The sequence below is a fragment of the Podospora bellae-mahoneyi genome, assembly GCF_035222275.1.
Source record: "Podospora bellae-mahoneyi strain CBS 112042 chromosome 1 map unlocalized CBS112042p_1, whole genome shotgun sequence".
NCBI lineage: Eukaryota > Fungi > Ascomycota > Sordariomycetes > Sordariales > Podosporaceae > Podospora > Podospora bellae-mahoneyi.
Window position 1 is genome coordinate 3,945,599 of NW_026946359.1, and position 17,190 is coordinate 3,962,788.

The window sequence follows — 17,190 nt, forward strand, 5'->3', positions numbered from 1 at the left end:
ACCTACCCTCTACTCCCTCCTCCTCACAACCACCAAAGGCAACTCCCTCACATCCACATGCTCCTGACTCCCCAAATCGACCACCTTCACCGCCTCCACCCCAACAACCCCCTCCCTCAACGCCAAAAACCTCAACTCCACCACACTACACGCATTCGCCGCCAACGGTCCGACCCTCACATCCGCCGACAGACACACCACCTCGGTATTATCCACCCCCCCAGCCTTCTGCATCGCATAAACCACATTCTCATCCAGCACCGCATCCGCCATACCACTGTCCTTCTTCCCACCGATATTCCCCCTCATCGTCGGTCTCCCCAACGCCCCCCCCTCGTTCCTCCTCCTGTGCGGGACCACCAAAAGCATCAACTTCCTTGCCTGGGACGATGCCGTCATGGAAGCCGTCATGGACGAATACGACAAATGCATCCCAGCAGGAGCAATCATCGACGTGGGACGGGAGCGGTTAACAACAAACACCGTCCAGACAAACTCCTCGCCTACATACACCGGTTTATCCGGCCCGGTAAAGGTGAGGGTAATCCCAAAGTCGGAGAGGGTGGTTTCCGTTGCTGATCTAGCTGCTGCTTCGAGAGAAGGAAGTGCGTCCGGGCGGATGACTGAAGGAGAAACCAACGGTTGGGAGTCAACACCCCCCGAAATGGACAGCTGACTTGGGCGGTGGGACCGCTGGATGGGCTGCGTCATTGGTTGGCCGAAGCCGGGGTTGACGGGGAGGGTAAAGTCTAGGGGTGTTGTCCACGTCATGGAGAGTTTGGGGGTGCAAGGGTTTGATTCCGAGTCTGGGCGGACGAGGATGAAGATTTCGATTGTGATGACCAGGTCGCGGTCTCGGATGGGGCCTTTGGTGGTGGCGAGGTCAAGGGAGGAAGGGGTGAGCTTGTAGAGGAAGGTGAGGTGGTCGTGGGCGACGCAGTTTAGGGGGAGGCGCATCCCGGGTTGGTTGTTGAGGTCCTCTGCGGTGCCGTTGGTGACGTCGAGGGAGATTTTGTTGAGGGAGGCTTCGCAGTCGAAGTAGGGGGTGAAGTCAGTTTCGACGAGGGCGATGAGGGCTGGGCTGGGGGGTGAGGTGTTTGGTCGGGAGAAACGGACTCGGCAGTGGAGGAGGGGGAAGATCTTGAGTTTGAGGTTTTGAAGGCCCGGGATGCGACGGAGGGATTCTTTGGATTGGGTTGCTGGCGCTACTCGGGATACTCTCTGGGCTGAGAGATGGGGCTTGATGCCGCCCAGCATTGGGTCGCTGGCAAAGGAATCGAGCATATTCATGCCCGAGGGCACACAGCTTAGCATGTAGCCATCTCTTTGGTCAGGATTGTTTTCTGGGTCTGCTTGCTTGAGACCTGCTGTCCCGGAAAAGACAACCGACGGCATCTGTAGCCGGATCCTGGGACGACCCAAGAACACTGACAGTTTCCAGACAGCATAGACAAACTTGGTTCCATCTTCGGCCTCGTCTGGAACTATGAAAACGTCTTCGACATCCTCCACTCCACCATTAAATATGATCTCGGACGCAGGGGGGCTGTTTAGGTCTTGCGAATGGCTATTGACGATCTGGGCATCTAAGGTGATGACGAGTCGTCGCAAATGTAGGCGGAGCGTCTGTTCGTCGGCGCATTGTGTTCGCAGTATTAAGTAGACATCGACAGTTTCATCTGAAGTGAAAGTGAGTAAGATGGGCGTGGGAACAAGAGATGTTGCGCGAACCTCATACCGAAGAACAACTGGTCGCGTAGCTCGATGCCAGCGAGTTTACTTTCGAAGGAGCCTTGACCTTGCCGGAGGGCTTCGTCAGGGTTGAATTTTGTAGTAAATGGTACAATGTAGGTTAGGTGTGCGTTTTCGAGGAAGACATCGTTGGCATCGCGCCCTGGGGCATCCGGTACCGCCATCGTTTTCTCTTGGACTGGGTGTTGGGCTCTGCAATTATAGGGAGCTGTTTCTCAGGGGATCATGAGGTTTCGAGGTCGTGACTAGGCGCATGAGCTGGTGGGAGTCGAGGCGATATATAAACAAGGTTCCGATTTCTTTGGCTACTAGTTCCTGAATAACAGTAGATAATGTGTTCTGTCAGCTCAGTACAGCTTAAAGGACAAATGTGAAGACGGGCTTGTTCATGATAGTTGAAGTCCCAAGCTGGTGGAGCTTCACAGCAGCTCCAACGGTCAGGGGTGCACTTGGCATCTGATGTCAAGTATTAGCGTGGCGCGACGTAAAAGAGGACCGTGCGTTAAAGCCTGTGCTTGGCTTTTTGTGATTTTACCAGCCCACGTCGACTTCAAGCTTGCAATCTTCTCGGTTGTTGACCACGGGTTTTCTTCGCAACTCGAGTGCCAGAGTTATTTCATCACGAATACCGCCCTGGGACGACCTCTTAATCCTATTGACAGTCTCCGCTATTCGTATTTTGTAATACGACGACTTGCCTGTCGCCGACGACTTCGATATCCATCCGCAACCAGCAAGCCAGCGAGCGCATCACGATTCGGTTGCAATGAATGGACATTTTGCGCCGCCGGGGGCGCCCGCAGTTTGGACAGAACACAAGACTCCCGATGGCCGTACATACTATTACAATACCTTGACCAAGGTTACGCAATGGACCAAGCCGGAGGAAATGATGACACCCGCCGAGGTATGTGCCCTATGGCAGTCTGAAGAGGTCGCAATACACTAAGCTAACATATATTACTCACAGCGCGCGCTGGCAAATCAACCATGGAAGGAGTACACGGCAGAGGGAGGCCGGAAGTATTGGTATAACACTGAAACAAAGCAGAGCTCCTGGGAGATGCCCGATGTCTACAAACGAGCCTTGGGAGCTGGTGATTCTACTGCCACCACACCTACGTAAGTTTTTACCTTGTCCTGATTGTGACATATTGTATTAACTTATTTACAGAGGCCCATCAGCTTCATTTGGTGCGGCTGGAGGAGGTAGTGGTCATCATGGCGGTTCGTATGACCACCACCACCAGCAACGCGATCATCGGGATTATCGCGACCATAGGGAGCCCATGGGCGAGTCCAGACAACTCACCTATGGCAGCAACATTCAGGCGCAAGCCTTCGTCTCTGCCAGCAACGATCCTGAGTATGCCACCGTCGAAGAGGCAGAGGCGGCGTTCGTGAAGCTCCTTCGCAGCAGTAAAGTCCAGCCTGATTGGACCTGGGAGCAGGCTATCCGCGCCATTGTCAAAGATCCCCAGTTCCGCGCCATCAAAGATCCGAGGGATCGCAAAGCTGCCTTTGAGAAGTATTGCCACGATGTCGTTGTGCAAGACAAGGAACGTGCCAAGGAAAGACTGACCAAACTTCGCGCTGACTTCGCCACCATGCTCCGGAGCCACCCAGAGATTAAGCACTACACCCGGTGGAAGACAGCCCGGCCCATGATCGAGGGCGAGACCATCTTCCGCTCGACTAACGACGAGAACGAGCGCCGTCAGTTGTTCGAGGACTACGTTAGTGACCTCAAACGGGCTCACAAGGAGCAGCAGGTTACAATGCGCAAGAGCGCTATGGATGGTCTGATCGAACTGCTTCCCACTCTCAGTTTGGAGCCCTACACTCGCTGGGCTGAAGCACAAGGTACCATCCAGAACACCCCCTTGTTTCAAAGTGATGAGAAGTACAAGACACTCAGCAATTTTGACGTGTTGACCGTCTTCCAAAATCATGTCAAGTCCTTGGAACGTAACTTCAACGACTCAAAGCAGGAAGAGAAGAACAAGAAATTCCGCCAGGAGCGGAAAGCTCGTGATAACTTCAAAGTCGTCCTCACAGAGCTGAAGAGGGATGGCAAAATCACTGCCGGCACCACCTGGACCCAGATACACCCCCTGATCGCAGACGATGCTCGCTACAGAGCTGTCGCCGGTAATCCCGGGTCTACTGCTATGGAGCTGTTTTGGGATGTTGTTGAGGAGGAAGAGCGCGCTCTCAGGGGCACCCGCAATGATGTGCTTGACGTTATTGGTGTAAGTGCTCCCGATATGGATTCCAACAAAATGCAAGCTGACAAGTCGATTCAGGACAAACGGTTCGAAGTCACCCCGAAGACCACTTTTGAAGAGTTTGAGGCAGTCGTCAGGGGTGATGCTCGTACGACTAACATTGAACGTAAAATTCTTGAGCTTATTTTTGAACGGGTAGGTTCTTTTCATCGCAAATCGACCATGACGAACAGGGCTGACGTTTCCATGAAAGGTCCAGCAAAAGCGCACAAAGCGCACAGACGAAGACAAGGTGCAGCGCCGCGCTCTCGATGACCTTCGTGCAGCCATGAAACGGTTGGAGCCTCCCATCACCGTCACTGATACTTACGAACAGGTGAAGGCCAGGCTTGCCCAGTCTGAGGCATTCCGGACTGTGAACTCTGAGGAAGCTCGTCGGGGCGCCTTTGACAAGTATATTCGTCGCCTTAAGGAGAAGGATGAGGAAAATGAAAACGAGCGCCAACGCCGTCGGGAACGCCCAGATGGGCATCGTGATAGAGGTGAGCGATCCTACCGAAGTGGACGTTCTGCTAGGAGCCGCAGTCGCAGCCCTGAACACAACACCTACGAGGCCGATCGTCGCCACGCCATGGCCGACCGCGAGCGTAACTACAGAAAAACCAGTGCGGCCGAGGTTCTACTTTCCGATCGTCGTTCTGCCGATGGCCACCACGATTCAGTGCGTGATCGAGAACGTGACAGGGACCGTGATCGGGATCGCATCTCTGAGCGTGATCGTGAACGTGACCGTGACCGCGACCGCGACCGCGACCGTGAGAGGGATCGTGATCGGGCCCGCGACTATCGGGATCGGGATCGTGACCGGGACCGTGAGCGAGATCGCGACCGGGATCACGGCCGTGACCGCGATAGAGACCGTGACAGAGACCACCGCGACCATCGCGACTATGACCGGCGCTCTCGCCCCGCCGACGACTTCAACCACTACGATCGTGAGCGCCGCACACGTGAGGAGGATCGGGAACGTATTTATCGCAGGCGAGTACTTGAGCGCGACGTTGATGAGCTGCCATACGGTGACGAGCGGCCCAGTTCCTCATCTAGACGCCCGCGCCCCGAAGAAGACGACCACGACCGAAGGTCTCCCCGGCAGGCGAAGCGCATCAAGGTTGAGGATGACCGTGCCGCTACCCCCTCGGCCGCCACCGCCACCGCCCAGCCTAAGTCTGCCGCTGTAGCTCCGGCAGCTATCAAGGAAGAGAAGCCCTCCCCCAGTGTCCGCGCTGGTAGTGAAGAGGGCGAGATTGAGGAGGATTAAACACCTGCCAGTTCGCCTTGTACTCTTGCTGGCAGCCCTTTTACCCTTGCTGGCAGCAAAGAGGATGAAATTGTGAACGCCCAGACGCCAATTCTCACAGCCGCGTGAGTTTTCTGCTCAACTTGCCTTTGGTTCTCGATATGGGAGAAGTTCGGCCGCAGTATACACTGTACAAGTACGTCTCTGTCGCCCGCAAAAAGATGCTCTAACTCGGCTTGAGTAGTCGGTGTTTTTTTCTCATACTCTTATTCTGTCATGGTATTCATTTTGATCAGCAGGGGCTGCTGGTTAGGTAGTGTAGTTGAAAGTACAAAACGTTGTGTAGTAGCTTTTTAAATACCAAAAAGTCCTTGTGTTGTACCATGTTTCTTTCCACATGGCTGTTGCCTGAGTGATTCCTATCCTATAATCCAAAAAGAATGTGTCAAGGGCCTGCACTTTATCGCCAATTGTGTGCATATTTACCAGAAATCAACATCAAACACCACACCTTTAACCGTGTTTTATCACTAAATATGGCAAGATTCACAGGGTACGCAATATCGGCATTTCTAACCCTTTATATATTTCTCTAGAAGAAACGGCGACTATCTAATCACAGCCCACATAGCTAGGTAAATCACCTTTCACCTCGTGCGGTCCCTTTTGCAGGTCAGGAATACCCTGCTCAGAAACCTGGCGGCGGTCACCTGCTTGTCCCATTGCCCCTCAATCTACCAAGATGTGATCCATCTGCGACAGAAGACATACTTGCCCACTACTTCCCGGAAGTGGCGTCTTGGTAGGACCAGGCAACAGGGGATAGACCGCCACCGCTGTCCTATGGCGGGATCGTCATCCTCGGACGTGCCCCCTTCCTCAGATACAACCCCTAAACCACCCCGGGCGCCGCCGGTTCGATTTATACAGGTATCACCATTTTGTACGCCTAAAACACCAGGATCCGATGCATCGTCATGAGGAGGGGGAAGAGAGTCCTGTTTTTTGTTGTCCTTTGGGATGCCCTTTTCACTGTTTGTCGGGCTCCTCCAAGAAGAACTGTGATCACGGTGTCAGTAGGTGTTACTAGAGTCAAAGGATCGGAACCAAACTTACGTAGTTGCCGGAAAGCTTCTGCTCCTGGTCAAGCTGGGAGCTGGCCTTGTTGATACGAGGACGGTAGTTGGTAGGGTCACGACGGAAGGTGACGTCCAAGTTCTTCAAGAAGGTGTTGCAGCCAGTGAGGAGAGACTCGGGCTTGTTGGCGTGGGCATCGATACCGGGCTGGCCGTCGAAGACAATGACACGATCGGCAAGGTAAGTGGCCATGATGAAATCGTGCTCGACGATGAAGGCAGTCTTCTTGGCGTGCATGATGAATCTCTTGATGACACGAGAGGCCACAATACGCTGCTCGGAATCGAGATCTATTGTCACTTGTGAGCATGTGACTTCGTTTCTTGAATGACAGAGGTTGACTTACAGGCAGAGGGCTCATCAATGACGTAGATGTCGGCAGGGATACCGAGGGCTAACACAATAGCGACCTAGCAGGTATTAGCAAGCTGCGGTTAATGCGATGTATTCGAAGGGATCACTTACTCTTTGAAGTTCACCACCGGACAAGTTCTTGACTTCTTGATCAATGAAATCATCAAGCTTGAGGGGCTTGACGACATCAGTCTGGAACTGAGGAGACAAGAAAGCAGCCTTGATCTTCTTGAAGAAAAGCATGCGAACGGTACCCTCGAACTTGGGCGTGATCGTCTGGGGCTTCATGCTAATCTTCATCTCAGGGACCTTCTGGGTTCCATCAGGCTTGAGCACACCGGCCAGCATGCGGCAGAAAGTGGTCTAATCGAGAGTCAGCTCAAGATGCACCTTAAAATCAGCAAGAAAATATTTACCTTTCCGGTTCCGTTCTCACCCATCATGACGATAATCTCAGAGTCAGAGAAATCGCCAGCGTCGATGCTGAGGTGGAAGTTGCCCAGAGTCTTCTCCATCTTGGGGTATTTGAAAGCACGGGACTTCTCGACGAGGAGGTCCTCGGTACCCTCAGCGATGCGGAAAGTCAAACTTTCATCACGGAAACGCAAGTTCTCGGTGGGGATGTGACCATCCAAGAAGATGTTGATGCCTTCACGGACGGAGTAGGGAAGGGTGACGACACCATAGACGGCAGGCTGTCCGTACAAAACGCACACAAAGTCGGAAAGATAGTCAAGAACGGACAAATCGTGCTCGACGACAATGACATAATCATCTGGGCGGAGAAGAGACCGGATCATGCGGGCAGCGCTCAATCTCTGCTTGACATCGAGATAGGAAGAGGGCTCGTCAAACATGTAGCTAGAAGCTGTTAGCTTGACACAAACACCAAATACCGGGTTAGAGACACATACACATCGGCTTTGGATACGCAAGTGGTACCAATGGCGAAACGCTGAAGCTCACCACCGGAAAGATGGCTCACATCACGATCAAGAATGTGACGCAACTCTGTTTCCTGTTAGTATCAAGTCTCAGAGAGGTTCCAGGAAGGCTGTGCAGTCTTACCAAGGGTATCGAGCACAGAGTCCAGGTTACCGAGAGTGTGGCGGCTCTCGAGCAAGAACTGGACAGAACGATCGGTACCACGAATAGCCTTGGGGATCTGGTCAACGTATTGGGGCTTGACGATGGACTTCAGGTCATCCTCCAGAAGCTTGGTGAAGTAGTCTAGATATATCGTTAGCACAGTTCCTCAATATCCTCCGCTTTCTTTGCGTACTCTGCAATTCAGAACCACGGAAGTGCTTAATGACATCCTCCCAGTCTGGCGGGTTATCGAATCTGCCCAGGTTGGGTTTAAGCTTGCCGCTGAGAATCTTGAGCGCAGTACTCTTGCCGATACCGTTCGTTCCGACCAAACCCAACACATTTCCGGGTCTGGGCATAGGCAGACGATGGAGCTTGAAGCTGTTGGCCGAATAACGATGGGTGATCTGACTCTCGAGGTTCGTAGGCAGGTTGATGATGGTGATAGCGCCGAAGGGGCAGCGTTTGGGGCAGATACCACAACCGATGCAGAGGGATTCGGAGATGAAGGCAATTCGTGATTCGGGGGCGACCTCGATCTATAGCTGGGGGTCAGTTGGCGGTTCTTGAGCATTCCTTCCATGGCGAACCTACGCAAAGTTTGCCGGACCGCACCACAGGGCATGACTTCTTGCATTCTTGACGACATTTCTACTTCCATCAGCACAACTCTCCCAATACCATCCTGAGTTCATGAGCGCGCACCTTGGGTTTACACTGTTCGCATCCGTGGTTAGCCTCGTTCAACCTTTGGCTGTCTGGCAGCAGGGGGGTAGCGGGGTGTTGGCTTCGAACGCACCTTGTCGCTGCTCACAATGGCGACACTATTCACAAACAGTTAATACGCGAAATTATGGAGAGGAACAAGGCCTCTGAAGAATTTGCTTCTCGCATACCGAGTAAGTTTGTCGGACATGGTGCCGCAATATTTTCCCCAGCTTCGTAGGCTGGAACCTGCTTGGTTTTTTTTTTTGGTGGTCTAGGAATAAAAGCAAGACTTGCTACGAAGGGACAACTTGAAGCGCAAAAAACGCCAACTCTGGCAGGATCTGGAGGAGTCCAGGGATGCTCGGCGCAGGTCGACTGTGATCAGGATTGGGTAGAGAAATATGGAGGCCAGAGGAGGGGCAACGTGGGTCAGACGGTTGCCGCGAAAATGTTACTGGTGTCGCCAATTGTGGAGGAGGGGCAGGGCAAAATTATTACCAGGGGGGTGCAACTCTAAAATCAAGTTAAATGGTTGTCCTTGCCACAAAGAACAATGGGGCTTGGCGGCAAAGTCAGCTACAATCCATGCTGGCTGATAGGCCAGCTGCCCTGTAACTGCTCTTTCGTAGGTATCCAGCAGCAGCCTTGTTGTTGACCTTCGATACCAAGCACAATAACCAAGACAATAGGAAGATCAATGGAGCCTACCTACCTTGGGACAAAACACGAACCCCATTTGTTGTCTTTATTCTCTTTTAATGGCGTGTTTGCAGTCGTAGTTTGTTTGTTTTCAAGTGATTGGTACTTTTCCTACCCCGCTGTGGTTGGCTCCTGATCCCACCTCCAAGAGAGCTTCATACATATCACACGCGTAGATCGAGTCTTCAAAGGGACAACACCGAGAAAAAGAAGAGGCCGTAGACCCATGGAACATCCATTGGTTTTCGTTTTTCTTGTGACACGTACTTTCACTTGCTATTATCAAGGGCAACTTTGCTGCGCCCACTGTTGACGGACTTTTAGATGCATCCCCGAAGCGAAAGACCGAGAGCTTGGGTAATGATAATGGAATGGTCGGACGAGCTGGAGAAAAAGATCGTTGCTTACGACGTCGTCAGATTGGGGCTTTTAGACTCTGTCGGCGTTGGACTCCAGCAAGCTGGCATGCACGTCGGCAACGACGGAAGAGTGACCGGCGAATGTGGCACATCCACTTCAGGCCACCCTCGCTGCCCTCGGGTTGGAACTACAAAACTCCATTTCACGCTGACTTCCTTTTCTCACTTGACCACCACCCATCACTCACCTACTGGCTGCACCTTCATTGCAGGCACACGATATTCTTCCTTGTCCTTGGCCAACAAACTGTTGCTACGCGTGCTATTTACTGTCCGGGAGATATTGAGGTACTCAGTAAGTCTGTCTCTTCGATTTTCATTGCATTCCCTTGGCCCCTAAAAAGCAAAGGGCCAACGCGTGACCGTGGGGCGAGCTGTGCCTGTTGGTTCGACTAAGCGGCGACATCGCGGTCAGCTTCGATGGCGAGGCTGGCAACGGGAAGACGGCGAGTCGCAGGCCGGGCCAGCTGTCAGCCTCATCGAATGAGCGAGTTGGTGCATCCAAAGACCAATCTGGTGGGTGGGTGGGAGCTAACCTGACCGTCAGGTGGGGCTTAGGCTCGACGCAAGCACGGACCACGGATACCTGGGCTCCGTCCACCATAGGTTTTCCAATCTTCTCCTCTGACACCCACCCACTGCGAAATTCAGCGACACCATCATCACTAAACCACACCGGGGTCTCCAGCTCTGCACGCAACCCCACCCCAGCACCGTCGCTACAGACCAAGAGCAGAGTTGTAATACATTCTGCTGCCTGGAGGGCATGGTTGGATGACCTGTAAGTTGCTACATCGCCTGCATTTGCGCGCTTGCCCACGCGGTGAGCTCGCCGCGTCTTGTCCATCAAACCTATCATCAAATCGGGCACATGCCCATCAACAGCTACCCCTTGCTGCCTCCCTGGTGTCGGTGACGCCTGGTTTTCGATGGATTCCGCTGTCCGCGTTGTCCTTGATGCCATAGAATCAACGTACACCGCTCCCACGGTCGCTGGGACACGCAATCGTTCCTGTTAATCAACCCAGCCTCGCCTTCATCACTTACACCCCTCCTTATGCGACAAGCATCATTGAAGCACCGTCCTGGCCCATGACATGTAGTTGTTGAGTGATTTTGGGTCGCCCAGGCGGCCTCTCCACGACCCCCCAATTCGCGACTGGTCTACTGCTAGAGAATCTCAACTGACATCGTCGCCATGTAGCAGGCAGCTTGCGGTCTGAACTTCACAATGTCAACATCTCCAGAACGGAGCCCTGTCAACGGGCACCACTCGCCCTCGCCGGACGAGAACACTTCGTACTATGGAAACGGCCACCAAAGCGATAGCGATCTCTCCGATGTTCAGCATGCGCCAGCCGACGCTGGCTCCCCCGAGTATCACGATGCCGACGCGGATGCCGACGCGGATGCCGATGACGTCGAATCCCCGGTGGAGCACCCCGAGGTGACCTTTCAAGGGCCGTCCGACTCGGAGGACAATGATGCGTCAGACGACGGAGATTTTGACGCGGCGGGCAGTCCCGCCTCTGTTCAGAGTCACGATGACCATCCCCGCCGCACCATGTCGGTGTCAGAGCGACCCGCCCCGAAGCGGAAAGCTGCCCAAGTAGTCGAGGAAGATTTCATGAGGGAGAATCCAGAGTTGTATGGGTTGAGACGTAGCGTACGGCCTTGCCAATTTCCTCAGGGTAACTTCACAGCTAACATCCCTTTTAGTCGCGTCCTACACAGCGCCGTAAGGTCGTAAGTACATGGTCGCCCTCTGGAAACCTGGTATACACCCTAACCTGATGACACAGGTCGATTCAGATGAGGAAGAAGATGCGTCCGATTCGGATGCTACACCAGCTCCGCGTAAAGGGAACAAGCGACGCCGGCTGGAACGCTCAGCTCCTGGTATGTTGAAGACCCTCAACGAAGAAGCAGCCTATATAGGGCATTTCGCTGACGATCAATCAATCAAACAGTGTCCAAACGCGGCACACCAATGCGCCAAACTTCGGTTGACGACTCGGAATCAGACACGTACGGCGGCGCGAGAGCCCGGAGCTTTCAGAAAAAGGCTCGGCGGCAACAAGAGTTGCAGCCCGCCCTCGCCTTGGCGGAGAAGCGGTGGTCGAGCCGGCGTGCTGCCCAAGTATCCGCCGGCGCCTACCAAGAAAGCGAAGCTGAAGAAGAGGACGAGTCAGAGCTCACACCAAACTACTGGGCCCAAGACGTGGAGGACAATTCACCATACATTGAAAAGATTCTCCGTCACCGTCTAAAGGAGGGATTGGAGTATTCGGAAGACACGAACCGCAACGACTTTGAGTATTTCATCAAATGGCAGAACAAGTCACATCTCCATGACACATGGGAGACCACTGCGACTGTTGCCGGATATCGTGGCTTCCGTCGTCTCGAGAACTACTACCGAAAGGTTGTCGAGTACGACATAGAGATGAGGCTTGGTGGAGACGATGTAAGCCCTGAACAACGCGAGCAGTGGCTTTTAGATCGTGAGCGTGAGGAAGAGGCTCTCGCAGATTACACGAAGGTTGAGCGCATCGTCCACGTCCGCAAAGGGGATGAGGAGACAGAATATCTTGTAAAGTGGAAAGGTCTTCAGTATGACGACTGCACCTGGGAAGTTGAATCCTTGGTGAGCGAGCAGGCTCAGGACAAGATCGACCAGTACACTGCGCGCTCTCAACGGTCTTGGCAATCGGACCGCAAAGAAACCAACCTCGAAACCCGGTCACGAATGGAGAAGCTTGAGGAGCAGCCAGATTACATCCAGGGAGGTCAGCTTCGCGAATTCCAGCTGAAGGGGCTTAACTTCCTTGCCCTGAACTGGACCCGCGGCAACAATGTCATCCTTGCCGACGAGATGGGTCTCGGCAAGACGGTCCAGACAGTGTCGTTTCTCAGCTGGCTTAGAAATGAACGCGGGCAAGAAGGGCCGTTCCTGGTTGTGGCACCCCTCAGTGTTATTCCGGCATGGTGCGATACTTTCAACCACTGGTCTCCCGATATTAACTACGTCGTCTACCTTGGCCCAGAGGCGGCGAGATCCAACATTCGGGAATATGAACTGTTTGTCGATGGCAACCCAAAGAAGCCAAAGTTCAATGTTCTGGTCACGTCTTACGACTACATCTTGGCAGATGCGGATCATTTGAAGGGCATCAAGTGGCAGGTTCTGGCTGTGGACGAGGCGCATCGCTTGAAGAATCGCGAGTCCCAATTATACGTCAAGCTGAACGGCTTTGGTATACCCAGCAAGGTCCTTATCACCGGTACCCCCATTCAGAACAACCTCGCCGAGCTTGCGGCTCTTTTGGATTTCCTGAATCCAGGCAAGGTCTTGATCGACGAGGAGTTAGAGCTTCTATCAACGGCCGACAGCAAGGAGCCGGTCGACGAGCAGCTGGACGAGGCCAAGCGGCTGAAGACACAGGCCAAGCTTCAGGACCTGCATAAATCCATCGCGCCGTTCATCTTGCGTCGTACAAAGGAGACTGTCGAGTCAGACTTGCCACCAAAAACGGAAAAGATTATTCGCGTCGAACTTTCCGATCTTCAGCTGGAGTATTACAAGAATATCTTGACGCGAAACTATGCAGCCCTCAGCGACGCTAGCAACGGTCACAAGCAATCGCTCCTGAATATCATGATGGAACTCAAGAAGGTCAGCAATCATCCATACATGTTCCAGGGTGCCGAGGAGCGTGTTCTCGCCAACGGTTCCGGCCGCCGGGAGGATGCGGTGAAGGGTTTGATCACAAGCAGTGGCAAGATGATGCTCTTGGACCAGCTTTTGGCAAAGCTCAAGAAAGATGGCCATCGCGTGCTTATCTTCAGCCAAATGGTCAAGATGCTCGACATCCTGGCAGACTATTTGCGGATTCGCGGCTACCAGTTCCAGCGTCTTGATGGCACGATCCCTGCTGGACCTCGTCGTCTGGCTATCAATCACTTCAATGCTGAAGATAGTGACGACTTTTGCTTCCTGCTGTCAACAAGAGCCGGTGGTCTCGGCATCAACCTGATGACAGCCGATACTGTGATTATCTACGATTCGGACTGGAATCCACAAGCAGATCTGCAGGCGATGGCTCGTGCCCACAGAATCGGTCAAAAGAGACCTGTCAATGTCTATCGTCTCGTTGCGAAGCAGACCATCGAAGAGGAGGTCGTGAAGCGCGCCCGAAACAAGCTGTTCCTTGAGTACCTGACCATCCAGGCCGGCGTGACGGATGAGGGCAAGGCTCTTCGCGAGCAATTCAAAGAACGGGGCATGAAGATGGACGAAGCCAAGACAGCCGAGGATATCTCGATGATTCTGAAGATGCGTTCGCAGAACCTGTTTGAGCAGTCGGGCAACCAAGAGAAGTTGGAGCAGCTCGATATTGACGCCATCCTCGAAAACGCCGAGGTCACCAAGACAGATGTTGACGACAAGATCAATCTCAGCAGTGGTGGTATTGATTGGGACAACTGGATGCACTTCACTGATGTCAAGGTGGACGATCTGGCTCTCGACTGGGACCAAATCATTCCCGCCGACCAGCTCGCTGCCATCAAGGCAGAGGAGGACAAGAAAAAGCATGAAGAGTATCTTGCCAAAGCCATGGAAGAGTCTGCACCACGCAAGGCCGCCATCAAGGGCTCTAAGAAGAATGTTGAGAACGAACGGGCCGAACGTCTTGCCAAGAAGCGACAGCGCGAAAAGCTGGAGTTGGAAGAGTTCGAGGAACAGCGTGCGCAGGCTTCCGATCCTCGGCGCCCACTTAATGAGAAGGAAACGCGCAATCTTATCCGCGCATTCTTCCGGTATGGCGACTTTGATGACCGAGAAGACGAACTCGTTCAGGATGCCCGTCTCAGTGACCGGGACCGCGAGTTTTTGAAAAATATCATTGACGATCTAGTGGCTGTAAGCAAGCAAGCTGTTGACCTCAACAACGAAAGGCTTCGCGGGGAAGAAGAACGAGCTGGCAAACCGCTTGCCAAGAAGGACAAGAAGGCCGTTCTGGTGGACTTTGGCGAGGTTAGGAAAGTCAACGCCGAGACGGTGGTGGAGAGACCCCCTCAGCTTAAGCTTCTGCGTCGCGTGCTTGCAGAGCACGGCGACATCCTGACCTTCCGTCTTCCCGAGGCAGCCAAGTCTGCCGCCTACAGCTGTGAGTGGGGTGCGCGGGAAGATGGCATGCTTCTTGTCGGTATTGATCGATATGGGTTTGGTGCCTGGACTCAGATTCGAGATGACCCGGAGCTGAACATGCAAGACAAGTTCTTCCTCGAGGAGCATCGTGTCGACAAGAAGGAGGAGCGCCGCAAAGGGGATGAAAAGGGGATACAGTCTCCCGGTGCTGTCCACCTGGTTCGGCGGTCCGAGTATCTCCTTTCAGTGCTTCTGGCCAAGTACTCCAACGACGCCAATGCCAAGAAGGCAGTCGAGAACCACCATCGCAGTAAGAAACTACTGATGAATGGCGGTCGCCGCGCTGATGGGGGGTCTGTCTCGGCGTCTCCTGCCCCGCAGATGTCCAAGAAGAACAGCCGTGATCGTAACTACTCCCATGCCGAACACCATCGGTCTTATAGCAACGGGAATGACCGCGGTACGCCCCGACCCGACAAGCGGAAGTATGCCGATGACTATGATGATCGCAACTCCAAACATCGTCGTGTAGAGGTTGATGCGAAGCACGACAAGAAGCCCCGGGAGAAGGAGAGGCCCAAAATGGATCCTGAGACTATGGAGAGGTACAAGCGTGACAGGCAAAAGGCAGTAGATCGGTTCTGGGAACTGGCGAACTTGAAGGACGAAGAGATCAACCACTCGGACAACCTTCAGCTGGTGTGGTCGCTTCTTCGCCCGCTCAAGAAGAACATGGAGCGTATCATGTGTTCCAAAGAGCTCTTCCCTGCCGCTAAGCAACGGGCCAAGGTTCTCGGTGCGGAGATCCGCGAGTTTGGCAACTTCCTCAAAGATTTGCGGGCCAAGAACCCAGAACTTGAGGGAGAGGGCCTCGAGACGCAGTTTTGGTAAGTCTGGTCGACTCGTTAGACCTAAATTGAATATTCTGCTAACATTTCCATCAGGGAATTCCTGTCTTCGATCTGGCCTCTTGGCGACGTGAAGGTCTCGGGCAAGAGGCTTCAAAAGATGTACGGGGACTTGGAGGAACGGGGCAGCAAGGACCGTCATGACGAGAAGCAGCCCACAGAACCAAGACGAGGCAGGCATCCGGATCTTGAGGATGGCGAGATCGCAAGCGACCGTGACGATCGCCGGGCGCGCCACCCTTACCGTGATGACCGCCGTGAAGAGCGCAGGGAGGAACGCAAGGATCGTCGAGATGACCGCCGGGACGACCGTCGCGATGACCGCCGCGATGATTATCGTCGTGATGACCGCCGGGATAGCCGCCGGGATGAGCCGGCACGCCGCAGCAACTACTATGACGACGACCGTCTCAACTTCCACAGGCATCGTCGGCCAGCGGAGAACAGTCAGGGGCAACCTGCCCGTCACTCATGGCAGCAGAACCGCAGCCCAACGACCCGTCACAGTCCCTACTAGTAGGTTTCTTGAGCGATGGTCGAAAGGCGACGTCTTTCTTTGCTATTAAGAAAAAATAGGGGGGGGTGGACGTTGGCAATTGTTTATTGAGCATTCAACCGGCATTTATTGCATTCGTCTGGCGTACTGGGCACCATAAGGGAGTGTGTTTTAACGCGAGGGGTTGTGTTCATCTCGTCTCTTTGCTCACACATGCGAGAACTGATAAACGTTTTTTACATACCCGGGTATTGCATTTTTTGGGTTCAAAATAAGGAGTGTGTTTGGTGGGTGTATCGAGAGGTTTTTACCATGATTTGACGGGTCGAGGAAAAGAGAACCGAGAGAGCAGGGACAACAAGAGTGGAGGGGGATGTTTATTGATCCGGCATTAGCGATGAGTTCTCTTTGCTTTCTGGTAGTTTTTGCTTCTATCTGTAATTTTTTTTCTCGTTGTCTTTTTGTGGGCACTTAGAGCGTGTTGTGTGTGTGATTTGTTTTTGTTTATCTTGTCTTGCAGGATGAACATATGACGGGGTGAGGGAGAGAGGTAACTTGAGAGTTTCAAGGGTACCTGCCTACCTACCTACCAAGTATTCTTATTGTTGTCTCTCTGTCTATCTTGTCTACTGTCTGGGTGGTGGTAGCAGGGCTTGTATTCGCCTTGAGACTCTATATTGATTGGGGGGAGGTCATTTATTTACTTTTTTTTGTCATGGGGAGATGAACGAAAACGTGGGTTGGTTGGTTGGTGTTTGGTGTGTGTGAGTGAGTGTGTGCGGTGTGGTGCAAAAGATCATGATAAGTATACAGACGTGAGATGAGATGAGAGGATGGTATGGATGTCATTTAGAGTATAGCTGGAGATGTGGGATGAGAAGAGATAGATACAAAGTCTCGAAAAAAGAGAGAATTATTGTTCCAAATAATGAGAAGATGGTAAAACAA

General features: G+C 53.2%; 4 protein-coding genes across 4 annotated transcripts; 2 read left to right on the forward strand and 2 right to left on the reverse strand.

The window, feature by feature from the left end:
* Window positions 1-9: 9 nt before the first annotated feature.
* Window positions 10-2,181, reverse strand: QC761_112100 (uncharacterized protein; the record flags this gene model as incomplete). The annotated part of the gene is made up of 2 exons (XM_062874497.1): window positions 1,739-2,181; window positions 10-1,679 (listed from the first exon to the last, which is right to left on the reverse strand). Exons 1-2 carry the CDS (start codon window positions 1,914-1,916, stop codon window positions 10-12), a joined length of 1,848 nt encoding a protein of 615 aa, XP_062737630.1. The 5' UTR covers window positions 1,917-2,181.
* Window positions 2,182-2,300: 119 nt separating this feature from the next.
* On the forward strand, window positions 2,301-5,652 carry PRP40 (U1 snRNP protein). Its single transcript, XM_062874498.1, has 4 exons — window positions 2,301-2,659; window positions 2,723-2,874; window positions 2,927-4,175; window positions 4,234-5,652. Exons 1-4 carry the CDS (start codon window positions 2,519-2,521, stop codon window positions 5,299-5,301), a joined length of 2,610 nt encoding a protein of 869 aa, XP_062737631.1. The 5' UTR covers window positions 2,301-2,518; the 3' UTR covers window positions 5,302-5,652.
* Window positions 5,653-5,819: 167 nt separating this feature from the next.
* Window positions 5,820-9,332, reverse strand: RLI1 (Fe-S cluster-binding ribosome biosynthesis protein). Its single transcript, XM_062874499.1, has 12 exons — window positions 8,757-9,332; window positions 8,660-8,684; window positions 8,566-8,577; window positions 8,455-8,511; window positions 8,054-8,399; window positions 7,840-8,001; window positions 7,686-7,782; window positions 7,188-7,632; window positions 6,883-7,134; window positions 6,764-6,827; window positions 6,397-6,707; window positions 5,820-6,339 (listed from the first exon to the last, which is right to left on the reverse strand). The coding sequence occupies exons 1-12, from the start codon at window positions 8,774-8,776 to the stop codon at window positions 6,310-6,312; spliced, it is 1,821 nt and encodes a 606-aa protein (XP_062737632.1). The 5' UTR covers window positions 8,777-9,332; the 3' UTR covers window positions 5,820-6,309.
* hrp3 (ATP-dependent DNA helicase Hrp3) lies at window positions 9,290-16,632 on the forward strand. The gene is made up of 7 exons (XM_062874500.1): window positions 9,290-9,981; window positions 10,234-10,467; window positions 10,891-11,352; window positions 11,406-11,432; window positions 11,489-11,585; window positions 11,657-15,725; window positions 15,783-16,632. The coding sequence occupies exons 3-7, from the start codon at window positions 10,918-10,920 to the stop codon at window positions 16,261-16,263; spliced, it is 5,109 nt and encodes a 1,702-aa protein (XP_062737633.1). The 5' UTR covers window positions 9,290-9,981; window positions 10,234-10,467; window positions 10,891-10,917; the 3' UTR covers window positions 16,264-16,632.
* The last annotated feature ends 558 nt before the right edge of the window (window positions 16,633-17,190 follow it).